We start from the raw sequence: 18,215 nt of genomic DNA, 5'->3' as shown, positions 1-18,215 counted from the left end.
GCAGTGCTGAGTATAGATGGGAAAAAAATCAGTCATTTGTCTTGTAGCACACTCATCAATCCATTCCCAGCTAACAGTACTGATTTTCAAGTGTACTGTAAACTACCTAAGTAGAAATGGAAAAAAAAAAAATGTTGGTTGAACAAAATTGTTACTTTTAATGAGATTTTATGCTATTGATGTCATTAAAAAAACTTCCTGTGGCTTTGGATTAAATTAACAAGTTTACAAATACTATAAAGCTAATTCTTAGCAGAGAGGGAAATCAACAAGGTGGACATTGAATATTCTTTTCCAGATATATTGAGGAAAAAGGGGTCTATAAGCTAATACGTCTCATTGAGAATTTTCCACTTCATTGTGTTGCGTTTTAAGTGGTGTTTCATTTTAGGTTGACTTCTTTTGGTTATCAGAGTTGTAACCTTCCTCTTCCAGGTTATCAGATGGTATGTGCTTGGCGAATATAAAATGATTATTAAGAAACTGAGGAATTGAAACGGAGAATGGCACTTCTAAGAGCATATAAAAGTTTGCAGACTGTCGTCTCTCGGTCTCCCATCGGCCCGATGGAGGAGGAGGAGGAGGAGGAGGAAGCGAGGGCACCGCTGCCTGGCGGCCCCAACGAGGCCGGCAGAGGCGCCCCCGTTACACCCCCTGCCCCCGGGGCGCTGCTGGCCCTCTGTGATCCCAGTCGCCCGGCGCACCGGCTTTTGGTGCAGTTGCTGATGTGCTTCCTTGGTTTCGGCAGCTATTTTTTTTTCTTGCGTTATGCGGGCCTCTCACTGTTGTGGCCTCTCCCATTTGCGGAGCACAGGCTCCGGACGCGCAGGCTCAGTGGCCATGGCTCACGGGCCCAGCCGCTCCGCGGCATGTGGGATCTTCCCGAAACGGGGCACGAACCCGCGTCTCCTGCATCGGCAGGCGGACTCTCAAGCACTGCGCCACCAGGGAAGCCCTCGGCAGCTATTTTTGCTATGATAATCCTGCTGCCCTTCAGACTCAGGTTAAACGGGATATGCAGGTGAACACCACGAAATTCATGCTGCTGTATGCCTGGTATTCTTGGCCCAGTGTAGTTTTGTGTTTCTTTGGTGGCTTTTTGGTAGACCGCGTATTTGGAATACGATGGGGCACCATTATTTTTAGGTGCTTTGTTTGCGTTGGACAGGTTGTTTTTGCTCTGGGTGGAGTATTTCGTGCTTTTTGGCTGACGGAATTTGGAAGGCTTGTGTTTGGGATTGGTGGGGAGTCCTTAGCAGTTGCCCAGAATACATATGCTGTGAGTTGGTTTAAAGGCAAAGAATTAAACTTGGTGTTTGGACTCCAGCTTAGCATGGCTAGAACTGGAAGTACAGTAAACATGAACCTCATGGGGTGGCTGTATTCTAAGGTTGAAGCTTCGCTGGGTTCTGCTGGTCACACAACCCTTGGGGTCACACTTAAGATCGGGGGTATAACATGTCTTCTTTCACTAGTCTGTGCCTTGGCCCTTGCTTACTTGGATCAGAGAGCAGAAGGAATCCTTCGTAAAGAACAAGGAAAAACAGGTGAAGTTATCAAGTTAACTGATGTGAAGGACTTCTCCTTCCCTCTGTGGCTCATATTTATCATCTGTGTCGGCTATTATGTTGCTGTGTTCCCTTTCATTGGACTTGGGAAAGTTTTCTTTACAGAGAAATTTGGATTTTCCTCCCAGGCAGCGAGTGCTATTAACAGCATTGTATATGTAATATCAGCTCCCATGTCCCCAGTATTTGGGCTTCTGGTGGATAAAACAGGAAAGAACATCATCTGGGTTCTGTGTGCAGTGGTGGATTGCTGTGTGTCTCCTGGGACTCTCCTGCTCATTGCTCGCCTGTGCATTGTGGCCAATGGCGGCGTTTGTAGTTGCCGAACATCAACTGGGAACTGCATATGGCTTCATGCAGTCCATTCAGAATCTTGGGTTGGCAGTCATTTCCATCATTGCTGGCATGATATTGGATACTTGGGGATATCTGTTTTTAGAAGTTTTCTTCATTGCCTGTGTTTCTTTCTCCCTTTTATCTGTGGTCTTACTCTACTTGGTGGATCGTGCCCAAGGTGGGAACCTAAATTATTCTGCAAGACAAAGGGAAGAAATAAAACTTTCTCATGCAGGTGAGAAGTTTAAATGACTGTGTCAGGAGAATGGGCTGCACACATCATTGGTTTGAAAACCTCCAATTTTTTTTTCTTTTAACTTAGAGTTTAGTCGTTAGGAAAAATAATGTTCTGGAGAATATTTATATTTTGAATGTATCTATTTTAAAGTATAACTGTGAGGACTATTTTAGCCTGTGTCTTTTGTGTTGCTGAAGAATTCTGCTTTGGAATAGGCTCATCGATGATGAAGTTTAGAAAATTGCCTCTGGTACATGCAGGTGATTTTGAGTAAGGACAGTAAATAATGGAAATCTTTGGATCTTGTATTGAGATAATTTTCACAAAGTGTATCTTAGGGATATGGCCTCTAATCTTAAAGCAAAAAAAAAAAAAAAGCTTTCGAGGGATTAGAAAGGATATTTTATATAGAATAAACAATAGCATTTTAATAGGCATTCCCTTTTATAATAGGGAATATTTGAAAGATATTTTTATGAAGTCTCATTTCCACAAATAGCAGATTGTGTTCTGCTCTCTTTAGTTACCAGAGGTTGTTGAGCAGTGGCCCTTTTGAGCTTCTTTATTTCTCTGTTACTGAGGACCCTAATCCCTTAGGGACATAATTTTGTGGTACAAACTTTCTGTACGGTTTTTCTTATAGTCCAATTAACTAAAAAACATCCTGTAAATTATGATAATTGCGTATCTACAAGGATAAATAAAAACACTGCAAGAGGAAAAAAAAAAAAGTTTGCAGAAATCTAGTCTGCCATCTCCATGCCCCCAAATTTAGTTCCTCTTTCCTGTTTCTCTTAGTAAAACACTGTAGTTTTATTTCCTTGCATATTCTGCCTGCCCCTAGGAATTAAGTTTTTACAATACTCTATTTAAATTAACATTTGTGATTTTTGACAAATAAAAATGTCTCACAATTAAGACGTCTCCTTCTACGTTCACATTCCTTAGACATTGCTACAACCTGGAACCAGACAGACAAGATTGAGTCTCCACGGTTGTTTACAAATTGCATTATGGCATTGGCTTTTGGATGACTGGATGAATGTATTTTTATTTTGGACTGGATTTATTTTTCAATATGGAGACCTAGTCCAACATGTTTCAGGGGCTTCATTGCCAGTATTGAGGCTTCCTCTTGGGATGACACAACTTGGAGAAGTAGCATGCCCCGGAAATTGTACACTTACGATTCCCCTGGTGGCAGAGTATCAGCTTCCCACTTGATAGAGCCATTTAATTGATGTGTTTCATCCTCCTTTCCTCTCATTTCATCAGTTTGTATTTAGATGTTTGTAAATGACATGGCATTTCTGAGCAGTTCTCAGGGAATTGAACATGGCTTTGCTCTTCAGATTCCTTAAGAGATTCCTTCTTTCCCTTCCATTCTTCTTTTCGTCCTTCCTCCACAAACCGCAGGAGATCATTATTATCTGTGAAAGAGACTGTTGCACAATTTTATTTGTGTTTTATACTTTCTCTTCCTTCCCTGCCTTACTCTGAGATGTTAAGGAGTGAAATATGCAAAAACTGAAAACAATGTGGGGTTTGCATACACTTGTAATAAGAACAGGTGACGGAGTTTTTATATCCACAGATTGGATAATTAATTTCAAAGTTAAACAGAGTCTGCTGATTCCTTCCTCCCTTCCTCCCTCCCTTCCTCCTTCCTTCCCTTCTTCCTTCCCTCCTTCCTTCCCTCCCTCCCTCCCTCCCTTTCTTTTTTTCTTTCTTTCTTCACCTTAAAATAGAACCTAAAGGGAAAGGCAGATAAACTAATAAGCGAATAAACTAATATGAATCATTTATTTGAAAATTGAGAAATTTTCTGTGAAGGTCATCAGTAGGAAGATGTGATGTGTACTGAGTCGGGAGGTAACTGTTTCTGAACATGATTACAGAAGGCCTGACTTAGAAGATCTTCAAACCAAGACTGGAAGGATGAAAAGAGGCTGAAGGACTGTGCAGGCAGGATCATCTAGGTGAAGGGAAGAGCATGTGCAAAACATATAGGAAGAATCAATTTTGAAACTGAAAGGAGACCAAATATTTCTCTTTAGGTTTTTAAAAAGTTTTTTTAGTTTATTTTTGGCCACGTTGTGTCTTTGTTGCTGCACACAGGCTTTCTCTGGTTGTGGAGAGTGGGGGCTACTCTTTGTTGCAGTGCACTGGCCTCATTGCAGTGGCTTCTCTTGCTGCGGAGCATGGGCTCTAGGCGCGTGGACTTCAGTAGTTGTGTCACACGGGCTTCAGTAGTTGTGGCGCACGGGCTTAGTTGCTCCGCCGCATGTGGGATCTTCCCAGACCAGGGCTCGAACCCATGTCCCCTGCATTGGCAGGCGGATTCTTAACCACTGCGCCTCTGTGGAAGTCCCTCTCTTTAGGTTTTATTTGCATATATTCAGTAGCTTAATGAGACCCTTTCTTGGTTCAAAAGGAAGGTGAACTACAATTTACTGACCATCTACTATGGGCCAGGCTCTTTTCTTGATGCTTTACGTTTCTAAATGAACGTCTTACGAACCCCTCATATTCCGGAGGCTTATCAACAAACTCACCACCTTGCCATTTCTATATGCTTCTTTTGAAATTTCTTATATTGGTGAGGAACAACTACTATCCATTCAGTTGTCCAAGTCCCAATCCTAAATCTCCTTCTAGATCTCCTCATCTTCCATACCCAATTTTTCTGCATATTTATTCACTCTGCTCCATAATAAATTCTTGGTGTGTTTGTCTCCATCCCTTCTGCCACTGCTCTCACCACATCCTACCCACAGTATTGAACGTCCTGTTCGCTGTGATCTCCTCCTTAATTTTACCCTTCTCCAATCCACCCTCTAACATCTCTTGAGAATATGATCTTTTGAGAAAAAATATGACGTCAGCTCTTTGCTCAAAATATGTCATTGGCTTCTCATCATCTTTAGGAAGAAAAACCAAACAGCAAACAACAATTCCTTGGCGTGACATACCAGTCTCTTGATCCTCTGGCCCTTGCCTACCTGATCAACCAAATTTTCTATAACTGCTCTTTAATATCCTCTTACAAACCTCTTGCCCACGAGCACTCTTACACCTTCCTGTCATTTACACCATTGTTCTTTTTGCCTAGAATGTGATCCTTAAGTTAGTAATAATAAATGCCTCTTTGAATCCTTACAGTCTCAGCCCAAGCCCAAGGTTATCTTCCTTGTGAGGAGTTCCTTGATTCTTCTAGGCATTTCTGGACCTCTTCCCCCTGTCTTCCCACTACACATTATAATGACATTGATTACCATATTGTATTATAATGATTTATAAGTCTGTATCCCTACCACCTGGTAGTCCCCTTGAGTGCAGAGTTTGCCCTTTTATCTGCATCTTCACAGCCCTTGTGTCATCCATGAAGTATCGTAAATGCCCTATAATTATTTGTTGAAGAACAGTCTGATCTGACCTGACGGAATACCTCTCAGTCTTCTCAGTAGCTCCTCTCTATTTTGCTAATGATAATCTGAGGCTTAGATGTCTTAAATTATTAATAAGTAGTAGAGTTATCATTTGGTATCAGGATTGTTTAATGGCAGAGTAATTGCTTCCTCCTTATAGGGGACTGTTCCCGTATTGGTTGACTACACTTTAACTTAACTAACAGATCCCTGAAGACATTCTTTAATTTAGCTTCAGGAGTTCCTGAACTTTGCTTGATCAAATCTGTCAGGCAAATCAGGTTGGAAGCATATGGAATCAGTAGGCAAGTTCCCTCTCACATCTTCAATCCTTTCCACATAATCTTATTAGTTCTGCTCAATTCTAAGAATATGTCACTCCTCCTGAATCCTAGGAGGCCTCTCGGGGTGGGGAGGAAAACATCTTTTTAACTAGCTGTCTCCTGTGCTCTTGCCCTTATTTATGAACAAGCAGAACTATGGTGAGGTGAATGCACACAATAGAGACTTTAAATAATTGTTCAAAATGTTTTGGTGATATTTGCACCAAGCAATTTACAACATAGTGCTTTTCCACCATTATATTTCAGTATTTCTAGGGTTATCACCTTAGTAGAAACATAATCACTTTGTGAGATGCAATCTGAGGAATTTCTTAACACAAGTAATAATACATCTGTCTCGACTGAAGGAAATACTGAGGTCTTTCACTGGTCTTCAACCAGTGTCATTAAAGAATGTGCAGTCTTGTCAAATATCAACCAGCTAAGAAAGTTCTTACTTTAAATATTGAGAGGCGAGAATTAACTGATGATGTCATAAATCAACTGTACCTTCTAATAAAAAAAAACAAGATTCAAAAGTCCTCTGTTCTCTGAGAATTGAGAGCCTATCAACGAGACAGCTCTAATATCGCAAGCAGAAGGACCACTGAAAGAACTTATATGGCTATTAGCTACGAAAAAGGCCAACTATCCAAAATCTGTCTAGTAAAGCTGCTACATGGGAGGTATTAACATTCACTGATTCCCTGTGCTTCTCTAAACTCCCAAAGGGAATTGTGTGTGTATGTGTGTGTTCACAGCTTTCTTGCTGATATGCTGCAGCTGTATCTGTCCTTCGTCCCATTACCATAGAGCATCCCTCAGAGTAAAGTTGTGAAGTTCTTTGAAATATAAGAAGCAAATAAAAATGACTGGTATTGGGGCTTCCCTGGTGGCGCAGTGGTTGAGAGTCCGCCTGCCGATGCAGGGGACACGGGTTCGTGCCCCGGTCCGGGAAGATCCCACATGCCGCGGAGCGGCTGGGCCCGTGAGCCAGGGCCGCTGAGCCTGCGCGTCCGGAGCCTGTGCTCCGCAACGGGAGAGGCCACAACAGTGAGAGGCCCGCGTACAGAAAAATAAATAAATAAATAAAAGACTGGTATTAAGTACAAAAGAGGCAAATAGAATTTAAGTACAAAAATCTGGTTGTGCCAAAATGTGAAAGATGCCAGTAAAACACACACGTGCATGTGTGCACACGCATGTGCGTGCACATGCACACACATTTGAGGGAGCATAGCAAGTTGTGGAAGGCTTGAAGGGAAATGGACTTAAGTTAATTCACTTTACTAGAACCACTAAAATAGTATGGATTTCTAGCCATCTTAAATTCTTTCCCAAATCCTGGCCTGAAACTTATTTTGTGATCCCTGTCAGAAAAATACCCCTTACTTCTGTCTATCACAATACCTACAGATTTAATAGATAGGATATATTTTAGAAATGGAACTTCCAGATAACATTTACTTCAAAAATAGTATTTTTAGACTTTAAAAAAAGTTTGTATACATGAACAAATTATAATTGATCTAGACATTAATCAACCTACACTATGTATGATTCAAGAAGTAACAGGAGAATTAGCTATGGTCTTAGAATCCCTATGGGAAAGAGACTCCATGAAGACATCTAACTTTATTCCTAGCAAGTCCATAAGCAGTATCAGCTGAGGGATGCTTCAATCTGTATTTCAGTAGTTTAAACATAATTCCTACCTTAATATTTCACTAGACCTGAAGCATCATGTTATTGGTTTAATTCAACAAGTATTCATTGAACAATTACAGTGTTTAACTATCTGTAAAGTGTGACTCTTCAGTGTTCTCTAACTCATTACTATTAGCTAAATTAGTGGTTCTCAACATTAGAATCTCTTAGCTTTTTAAAAATCCCAATGCCCAGTCCATACACCAGCTGAATGTAAGAAGAACTCCTGGGGCTGGAACCCAGGCGTCAGTGGTTCCATAAGGTCCTCAGGTGATTCCAGTGTGCACCCATGTATTGAAAACCACTTCTCTTTCCTTTATAATTTCTGCATATGGTAATCTGACACCTCACTTTGGAATTTCACATTTATTGGGCATTGGTGGCTTGGTTTAAGCTTCAATTTTAACATGTTGTTATATAAGGGATCTAAATTAGGTTTTATTTTTCTTCTCTAATCTTGTCTCTGAGATAAGGAGAATAAAACACAGGGGAGAAAACCTTATTCCCAATGTTTACAGGCTGAATCTAAAATATGTACTAGATTGAGTTTAACCGTTATTCATTTGAAGTCTGAACTTTCTGCCACAGATTCTGAAAAAACAATAGGAAGAATGAAAATAGTGTTAGAGGCAAAATTGGAATGAGAACCCATCGTTTATACAGTTTGACATTATACTGTACAAAAATAAACTAATACGTTTATTTACTTCATCCATTTATCAATGTACGATAGACGGATGAGTCAGAAAAAAAACTGAAAAGAAAAGGAAGTGGAAATATAGCTAGACTTAGTGGAATTGGAATAGGAAGATTAAAAACCTCAGAAAGAAGCGGTTACACTCAAAGTGCACTGCTTCCCTCATCAATTTATGATCACGTGTTCCTAGCTTGTACTTAATGTAAAGAATGGGTGTAAATTCATGTCATAACTGTTAAGTTTTCAGAACTTAGAAAATAGAATGCTCTAGGGTTACCTGCTACTCTGATGGAGCACTGGTTTCTTTCATCAATGAATCTAGCTTTGCTAGTGTCCTCTCTAAAAGCTTAAACCTTGGAATATCTAAGTCAATTTTAGGGTGAATCCTACCTAAAATAGTTAAGTTATAGAAAGTGGTTTGTTTACAGAAAGGGTATATATCTTCATGGTAAAATGTCTGAGGAGGATAATTTATTTCCCTTATGTCTATGAGTAATTTATCAAGTATCAAGATGACTCATATAAAAGATAAGATTGAATTCCTTATTGTGTTCAGTTGGTCTGATTAAGCCCCTGCATGAGGAAAAATAAAATGTGAGTCAGAGTCTGGGCTAGGAACCTTAGAATTTTTTTTTTTTTTTTGATGTTTAGCATGTGAACTAAGTATATGTCATGTTCAGAACTGCCCTAGAACACTGAAGTCATGTTCTTGCTATCCATATCATTTCCCTATCAGGATCATAACTAACCGTAATATTAAAAAGAATGTTTTTCCCACAAAATAGTATTTTATTTTGAACAGTTATAGGAGAAGTCTGTGCGGAGAAAGCGTTTATACAATCCTGAAATCATCAGTAATAGAATTCACACACACGTGCGGCGCGTGGGCATGCTTGAAGTGATACTGTATGTACAATTTGGGTCAGGTTGACATCGATACTTCAATCATTTTGATAATTATAGCTTTGCATATTGTTTTTCTTCACTTCACATGTGAGATACAAAAGAGATACATGTGAAAAATATTTTGACTCAATTCTTTGAATAAGTTGAATTCTCTTTAAAATGTATTTGTTCCTATAAAGTTAAAGAACTATGAAAATTGACCACCAGCCCCTTGCCGACCTGGTCTATGCCCTTGTCCCCAGTAAACTGACGGGCATGCCTGCCATTCTAGCTCTCATTTACTCTTCGCCAATCTTACTTGGATTTCTTGTGAAGCTCCACAAACCATTCTGCCTCAGGCTTTTGCAAATACTCGCCGTGCGAAACATTCTTCTCCACCTCCACTCTCTTTTCTTACTTTTAAGAAACAGATTTTCCTCTTTCATCTCACAGGATAAAGTCCCTTCTTTGGAAAAGCATCCTTTGATCGCCAGAGTGGGTTTCTTTCCACTGTGTTATGTTGTCCCCGCTACCTGCACTTCTTTGTAACTGTTGTCGTGAGTGAAAGTATTCATGTGGTTATTTAACATCATCTCCCAGCTAGATTGAAGGTTCCATGAGGAAAGGGCTGTGCTACACAGGACATTTATAAATGACAATATTACTGTTCTCTAACTGGTTTCAGTTTCCCCCAAAATGTGGGATCCATGAAGATAATGCCCTTGTCTTTCTTCTTCACTACTCCATTCTTAGCCCCCCTTGGTATAGCATCTGGCTTATGGTATTCGTTCAATAAATGATTTTTGAATGAATGGATGGGTATATGACTGAAGCTCATTAAGTTTTAGTATGCAGAAGAATTGTCTCTTTGTTCTGTCAAGTTTTAAAAGTTTCAAATAGCAGGTTTTTAAAAAATTTCTAGTATTTTTTTGATATTTGCATATTCGGTATGTTAAAGAGACATTGCAATTCATGTCAAATTTCAATCTTGGAATATCTTTTGTAAAACTGAGACTGCATAACATAATTTATAAGCTGGAATGCTTCATTAATTATGAATCGTGATTGTAACACAGCAGCTCAATAGCAAGATATGGTTGTAAATATATATGTTCAATAATTAGTAGAAATAGAAAGTCAGGATTTGAGAGCTGGAGCATCCATAGGTTTAATTTAGCACAACCAAGACATGTTAAAAATAAATGCTTACATTCCCCTTGCAGCAGTGCAAGAGGGTTCCCTTTTCTCCACACCCTCTCCAGCATTTATTGTTTCTATTTTTTGACTAATAGAGCTGCAATGAACATTTTGGTACATGACTCTTTCTGAATTCTGGTTTCCTCAGGGTATATACCTAGTAGTGGGATTGCTGGGTCATATGGTAGTTCTATTTGTAGTTTTTTAAGGAACCTCCATACTGTTCTCCATAGTGGCTGAACCAATTCACATTCCCACCAGCAGTGCAAGAGTGTTCCCTTTTCTCCACACCCTCTCCAGCATTTATTGTTTCTAGATTTTTTGATGATGGCCATTCTGACTGGTGTGAGATGATATCTCATTGTAGTTTTGATTTGCATTTCTCTAATGATTAATGATGTTGAGCATTCTTTCATGTGTTTGTTGGCAGTCTGTATATCTTCTTTGGAGAAATGTCTATTTAGGTCTTCTGCCCATTTTTGGATTGGGTTGTTTATTTTTTTGTTATTGAGCTGCATGAGCTGCCTGTAAATTTTGGAGATTAATCCTTTGTCAGTTGATTCATTTGCAAATATTTTCTCCCATTCTGAGGGTTGTCTTTTGGTCTTGTTTATGGTTTCCTTTGCTGTGCAAAAGCTTTGAAGTTTCATTAGGTCCCATTTGTTTATTTTTGTTTTTATCTCCATTACTCTAGGAGATGGGTCAAGAAGGATCTTGCTGTGATTTATGTCATAGAGTGTTCCGCCTATGTTTTCCTCTAAGAGTTTGATAGTTTCTGGCCTTACATTTAGGTCTTTAATCCATTTTGAGCTTATTTTTGTGTACGGTGTTAGGGAGTGATCTAATCTCATACTTTTACATGTAGCTGTCCAGCTTTCCCAGAACCACTTATTGAAGAGGCTGTCCTTTCTCCACTGTACGTTCCTGCCTCCTTTATCAAAGATAAGGTGACCATATGTGCGTGGGTTTATCTCTGGGCTTTCTATCCTGTTCCATTGATCTATCTTTGTGTTTTTGTGCCAGTGCCATACTGTCTTGATTACTGTAGCTTTGTAGTATTGTCTGAAGTCAGGGAGCCAGCCACTATGGAGAACAGTATGGAGGTTCCTTAAAAAACTACAAATAGAGCTACCATATGACTCAGCAATCCCACTACTGGGCATATACCCTGAGAAAACCATAATTCAGAAAGAGTCATGTACCAAAATGTTCATTGCAGCTCTATTTACAGTAGCCCAGAGATGGAAACAACCTAAGTGTCCATCATCGGATGAATGGATAAAGAAGATGCGGCACATATATACAGTGGAATATTACTCAGCCATAAGAAGAAATGAAATTGAGCTATTTGTAATGAGGTGGAAGGGCCTAGAGTCTGTCATACAGAGTGAAGCAAGTCAGAAAGAGAAAGACAAATACCGTATGCTGACACGTATATATGGAATTTAAGGAAAAAAAATGTCATGAAGAACCTAGGGGTAAGACGGGAATAAAGACACAGACCTACTAGAGAATGGACTTGAGGATATGGGGAGGGGGAAGGGTAAGCTGTGACAAAGCGAGAGAGAGGCATGGACATATATGCACTACCAAACGTAAGGTAGTTCGCTAGTGGGAAGCAGCCGCATAGCACAGGGAGATCAGCTCGGTGCTTTGTGACCGCCTGGAGGGGTGGGATCAGGAGGGTGAGAGGGAGGGAGACACAAGAGGGAAGAGATATGGGAACATATGTATATGTATAACTGATTCACTTTGTTATAAAGCAGAAACAAAAAACAAAAAACAAAAAGCAAAGTAATGAGGAATCTTGGGGGAATTTCAACATTTAAGCAGTGAGCAGAAGTAGAGGATACAGAAAAGTAACTTCCTTATTTCTGAATATTTGGATATTTACTAGTTTTTATTTTTAATTAAAATTTTTTATTTTTAAAAATTTTATACAGTTTTTAAAGGTTACTTTCCATTTACAGGTATTACAAAATAGTAGCTCTATTCCCTGTGTTGTGCAATACATTCTTGAGCCTATCTTTGAGCACACCTGGTACTTTGTACCTCCCACTCCCCCACCTCTATGTTGTCCCCCCCACTGATAACTACTAGTTTGTTCTCTATATCTGTGAGTCTGCTTCTTTTTTGTTATATTCCGTGGTTTGTTGTATTTTTTGGATTCCACATATAGGTGATTACATACGGTGTTTGTCTTTCTCTGTCTGGCTTATTTCACTTAGCATAATGGCCTCCAAGCCCATTTGTGTTGTTGCAAACGGCAAAATTTCATTCTTTTTTGTGGCTCAGTAGTATTCCATTGTGTGTGTGTATACCACATCTTCTTTATCCATTCATCTGCTGATGGACGCTTAGGTTGCTTCCATATTTTGGCAAGTATAAATGATGCTGCTGTGAACACTGGGGTGCATGTATCTTTTCAAATTCGTTTTAAAATTAAAAACATATTCTCAGTGATTTTAATACTTGAAAATGAGTCATGTTTTTTGTGCAGCATACAGTCAATTCTGGTAAATGCTCCATATGATTTGGAAATAATGTATATTCAGTTGTTTTCTACTTCATGCCAATTAGGTCAAGTTATTAATCTTTTTGTGTTTGCTGATGAAAAAATTCTCTATTTTGGTCTGAGAATATTTCAATTTTAACTTCTCTGTTGCTGGATACGTTTGTAGTGTATAAAATTTTGGTTAACAGTTATCTTCTGTCAGCATGTTAGAGCCTTTTATTGTTTCCTGGCTTCCATAGTGTCTGTTGGAAAATCAACAGAGCATGTCTCAGATACTCAAATTCTGCCTGCCTTAGTTGCTGTCCTGTACCTTTAATCAGCTATGATTTCAATATTTCTCTACAGTTGGGTGGGGGTATTGGCAGGAGATTGGTTGGCTAACTCTAAGCTGCTGTATCATAACTGGAAGTGGGAGTATATTTTTGTTATCACCATAGTCAGCAAATATATAGTATTTCCTTCATGTATAGGAATTGAAAAGGGAGCTCAGTGTAAGTGGTTTGGGAAGAGAAACATGATGGAGTTGACTGATTTGAAGTCAGTTCTATGCTGTAATTTCCTGAGGCTTTGTTGGCAACTATATACATGCTGGGGAGGGTAGTCTTCAGGAAAATATGGGTTCCCATGTGAGAAATGATATATTGAGAGTCTGAATAATCTTGAGGATGTGCTAAAGACACATCAGTTTTTGTATGAGACAAGTAATATATCACAATGAAGTATTCTGCCTCTGGAAAAAAAGAAAAAAAAAAAAGCGCGAGAGAGGCATGGACATATATACACTACCAAACGTGAGGTAGATAGCTAGTGGGAAGCAGCCGCATAGCACATAGCATAGGGAGATCAGCTCGGTGCTTTGTGACCACCTAGAGTGGTGGGATAGGGAGGGTGGGAGGGAGGCAGACGCAAGAGGGAAGAGATATGGGAACATATGTATATGTATAACTGATTCACCTTGTTATAAAGCAGAAACTAACGCACCATTGTAAAGCAATTATACTCCAATAAAGATGTAAAAAAATAAATAAATAAAAATAAATAAATAAATATTTACAAATGGTAAGCGATTTACCCAAACTAGTACTAGAAGAATATTTTAAGTCCAATTCTTGACTTGTTTTTATATTGGACAGTACTCCACTGTTCTCCTATATTTTAAGTATCAAATTTTGAGTGATTATTAGGCCAGGCCAGATTTGTTCATTTCTCTTAAAGTGCAGTCAGGAGACTGGAATAGAGGCTTTCAGCAAGAGAATACAATTCCCTGAAACTGGACCAAAGAGCCTTGGACCTTTTACCATGGTGTGGCATCCATATCTGACAAACTTCCTTTTCTTGGATCTCAAAATGGGTAACTTGCCTGTCGCTTATTGCTAAACTTGCCACACACATCTCTCTGGGTGATTTTCCTGGCAGCCCTGAAAACGGCCATCTCTCTGGTTGGATCTTTGTTCTGTGGCAGGCCCAGAACTCTGTCTTTCCAATCCTGCCCCACAGAATCTGGTTGAACCATGCGAAGTTTTTACACTCCACTATACTGCGACTCTGGCACCAGAGTCGGCAGAGGTCCATGTGAACCATGTGCTATTGTGCTCACCACTTGAGATTCAGGTGTCCTCTGGTGACAGCAGGTGTTCAAAGGGAATTAGAAGCCACACAAGTCAAGCTGTAAACAACTCAGGTTTACATTTTAATATACCTATTGCATTTTGCCTATTAGAGGGAATCATAGTAGCCGTTAATAACCATGCTTGGTAGGGGCCAAAATCATAACATTTGAGGAGCTTTGAGGAAATACTGAGATAACTGAAAAATTAGTGCACGGTGTTTTGGAATCAAATACCTCAACATCTCTTGGACATGGATTATAACATAATACATTCTAACACATTTGTCCCTGATTTTCTTCCTACTAGGAAAAGGGAAGTTATGCAGACAGCACATAAACTGTAGTGTTGAGGAGGACAAAGAAAATCTTTAACAAGATTTGGTTGAGCACTGGGTCAGAGAATCTGAAGATGCCCAAGATCACTGTCATTAAAGGAAATCTAAGTTATTAGGAGAATGCCGTAATCTGAAACACTGTGGACGCTGTTCTGAGAGAACTATTGATTCTTTGCTTTCAGGCTATTCATTTGTTTAAGACTAAATGTGTAAGCTACACCACGGAACACCACATCACCTTGGAGTTGCTGCCTCGGCAGTGGCACGACAGCTAACAGAGACAGGCCTGCATTTTCTCCTGAAGTCTTCTATCTTCCTTTAGTGTCATTGAACAAGGGCTGCTGGAGTGTCAGAAAAAATATTTATTGCTCTTCCATATGTCACTGCCCTCCTGCCAGTGACATGTGTACTCATCAGTCAAACGGAAACGACCCACCATGTTTGATTTACTGCAGTTGAAGGAGATCTGTTTGTTGGTTCCTGTAACATAAACCATTTTGTTAGAGACTAATGCTCTGATTTGCATGCAGCTCACGGGAGTTACATCATTAGTTTTCGTGATGTGTCAGGACTAAATGTAAGAAATGCAACTCTTTTTTCTCCGTGGGGGTCCTGCTCTTTTCCTTTCCCCTCCCTCACCTTTTCACTAACTTTCCCCTTGTTGTACAGTAAAGCATTATTTTTTTTAACATCTGTATTGGAGTATGATTGCTTTACAGTGTGCTGTTAGTTTCTGCTGTATCACAAAGTGAATCAGCTGTATGCGTACATATATCCCCATATCCCCTCCCTCTTGCATCTCCCTCCCACCCTCTAGGTGGTCGCAAAGCACCGAGCTGATCTCCCTGCGCTATGCAGCTGCTTCCCACTAGCTATCTGTTTTACATTTGGTAGTGTATATATGTCAATGTTATTCTCTCACTTTGTCCCAGCTTCCCCTTCCCCCTCCCCCTCCCCGTGTCCTCAAGTCCGTTTTCTACATCTGCGTTTTTATTCCTGTCCTGCCCCTAGGTTCATCAGATCCATTAGTAAAACATTATTTACTTTGTGCCTTCTCGGGACCTGGTAGAAGACTAAGTGATTAAGTTTTAGCCGTACGGGAACTATGAATAAAGTCCTTCTTCAGAACGCGGAAAATGACTTGAACAGCAACAAACTTCTAATCTTGCCAATGGACTTTGAGCAAACATACGCTGGTGAACCTGCAGAAAAATAAAATTGACTTTTCTCACTGACATCTCTGTTCCATTTATAGTCTGTGAGACATGTGGAGTAGGAAGGTTTTCACAGCTTTCAGAGTTGCTCAATTTGAAGAAAGTTTTCTAATATACTACAATTCTACTGTATAGAACTCAAAATCTATATTAAGTGGCATTTTTGTGCTCTGAGTAAAAAAAGTTCTATAGGTGCATAATTGAATCTACTTTGACTAGCCACACCTGACTGCCACATTGCTCTCTGTGGCGACGGCAAGATTAATAACAGCTCCTTTCATTTAGTGCAGCTTTAGAAGTGGGAAACAAGTTATTGAGGTATTTCTTCCATATCCCCACATCTTCAAGAAAGCTCCTGAAGCATATCAAATTCTGTTTTACTAGTGCTCCTGCAAGGAAAATATTTTTCTACGTAAAGTAAGAAAGGATTTTATTGTAATATACAAAAATGGAATCTCTTACATTTTTTAAAATGTAGCCAATACATTATAAAGATTTCACAAAGTTTAAAGTGAGGCAAGTGAATGATGTGGGCCTTGAACTTGTATCTATAACAGATACTCTAAACACTTAGACATTAGCGGGGATATCCGTGATCTGAATGTCTCGAGAGGTCTAAGAATATTTCGCTGCCTGACTTCACACAGACATATACTGAACTCACGATTGAGACCGGAACTAAATGCTATCATCATATGTCCAATGAGCCACGTACTGAACAAGCTGTCTGTTAAGGCTCCTTGAGTGTTACTCTTGTTGACACGTCTTTACCTGCAATTTTTACTTCTTACAATGTGCCACCTATGGAAGCTTAGTTTAAGAACCCTTGCTTGAAGTCTCTAGTAACCAATTAGGTCCTAGGGTATTCTGTGAGTCTAGAATTTTCTGAGTTGTCCTCAGGATATTCTGTTTCACTTCAGGTCATCAGGAATTGGCTTACAACCAGTATATCTGTAGTTGCATTTGGACAATAAGCAGTGAAGGAGTGATTAAGCGCTTGTTATCTTGAGTAGGACATACAAAGAGTTCAAATTCCAGCTCCACCTTTATTATCTGGGTGATTTGGAATAAAGTATTCAATCTTTCTAATCCTCTGTTTCTTCTTCAATTTGGTTGATAAAATGTGTGAAACACTTAGCAAAGTCTTTGGCAGATAGAAATTGCTAATCAACATTAGCTATTATTATTGTTATAAATAATATTTAGCTCTATAGAAATTTCCCAGTGGTAGACCATAACTGCTGTTCAAGCCACCTCTGAACTACTGAATGCAAATGGGAAGTGAGAGAGTGGAGGGCAAGATGCAGGGAATGTTTACTTGGTGAGTCACAGTAGGTACTTTTTCAGATTTGTTGGGAGAAATCCACATAGGCCAGAAAGGAAGCTTAGGGAACATCTACTCAGAAGACTGAGGCATAGACTAGAATATTGGGCATGTGAAACTTTGCTTCTGTGTGCTAGGAATGGAGGTATGTTCATCAAAATGACCTGAGCCAGCCACCATCTTGCTGGGAGACCTACCACTACTATTGCTAGGAGTTTTGGTAGAGTGTATGTAGCTGTGTGTGTCTCGAGGGTGGGCCCTGTATCATTCTGTTTTTTATAATTATCAGTATTACCGGCCTTCTCTGATATTAATTTTACCAACAGTTCATTAAAAATGAAGTACCTAATGCCACTTTAACAGTGCTCCTTCGAAGTGGGAGACTTACTCTCTTTCAAACTTTTCAATTTATGACAGTGTATATGTGTAACAACAAAGAAGAAAGATGATATGGATAAAAAGTATTTTCCCGCAATTTTCTATTGAAAAAGTGAATAATTTTGTATTAGCTAAGTTATTTATTCTGGAGAGTATGCAGTAGGTTTTTAAAGCTTTCTGTGTGTATTACCTTTTCAGTCATGGTAATTATGGAATCGTTAAATACATATTTCATTTATGGTGGCAACAACACATTTCAGGGTTTCATGTGCGGTCCTATTTATTGTTTGTTTTACTTTCCTATTCTCTCATTATACTTGTTTCACAGCTGTGAAACAAAATATTTGTACAATGGTGATAGTATGTCACCCTCTTACAGACATTCTACCGAGAAACAAACAAAAAGTGCCCCTGGAAATATCGTAGAGGAGCATAGCAAGCATTTTAATATAAGCAGCAGG

General features: G+C 39.3%; 1 protein-coding gene across 1 annotated transcript; it reads left to right on the top strand.

Annotated features, from left to right (window-relative positions):
- The first annotated feature begins 581 nt into the window (after nucleotides 1–581).
- LOC103084632 (major facilitator superfamily domain-containing protein 1-like) lies at nucleotides 582–3,176 on the top strand. The gene is given in 4 exon segments (XM_082931039.1): nucleotides 582–738; nucleotides 954–1,810; nucleotides 1,812–2,139; nucleotides 3,091–3,176. Coding segments are annotated over 4 exon segments (1,284 nt in total). The 5' UTR covers nucleotides 582–725.
- Nucleotides 3,177–18,215: the final 15,039 nt, after the last annotated feature.

This window comes from Lipotes vexillifer, unplaced genomic scaffold (assembly GCF_000442215.2).
Source record: "Lipotes vexillifer unplaced genomic scaffold, Lipotes_vexillifer_v1.1 scaffold1086, whole genome shotgun sequence".
Taxonomy (NCBI): Eukaryota; Metazoa; Chordata; class Mammalia; order Artiodactyla; family Lipotidae; genus Lipotes; species Lipotes vexillifer.
The sequence above is the reverse complement of the archived record's forward strand: the minus strand, read 5'-3'. Positions and strand labels throughout refer to the sequence as shown.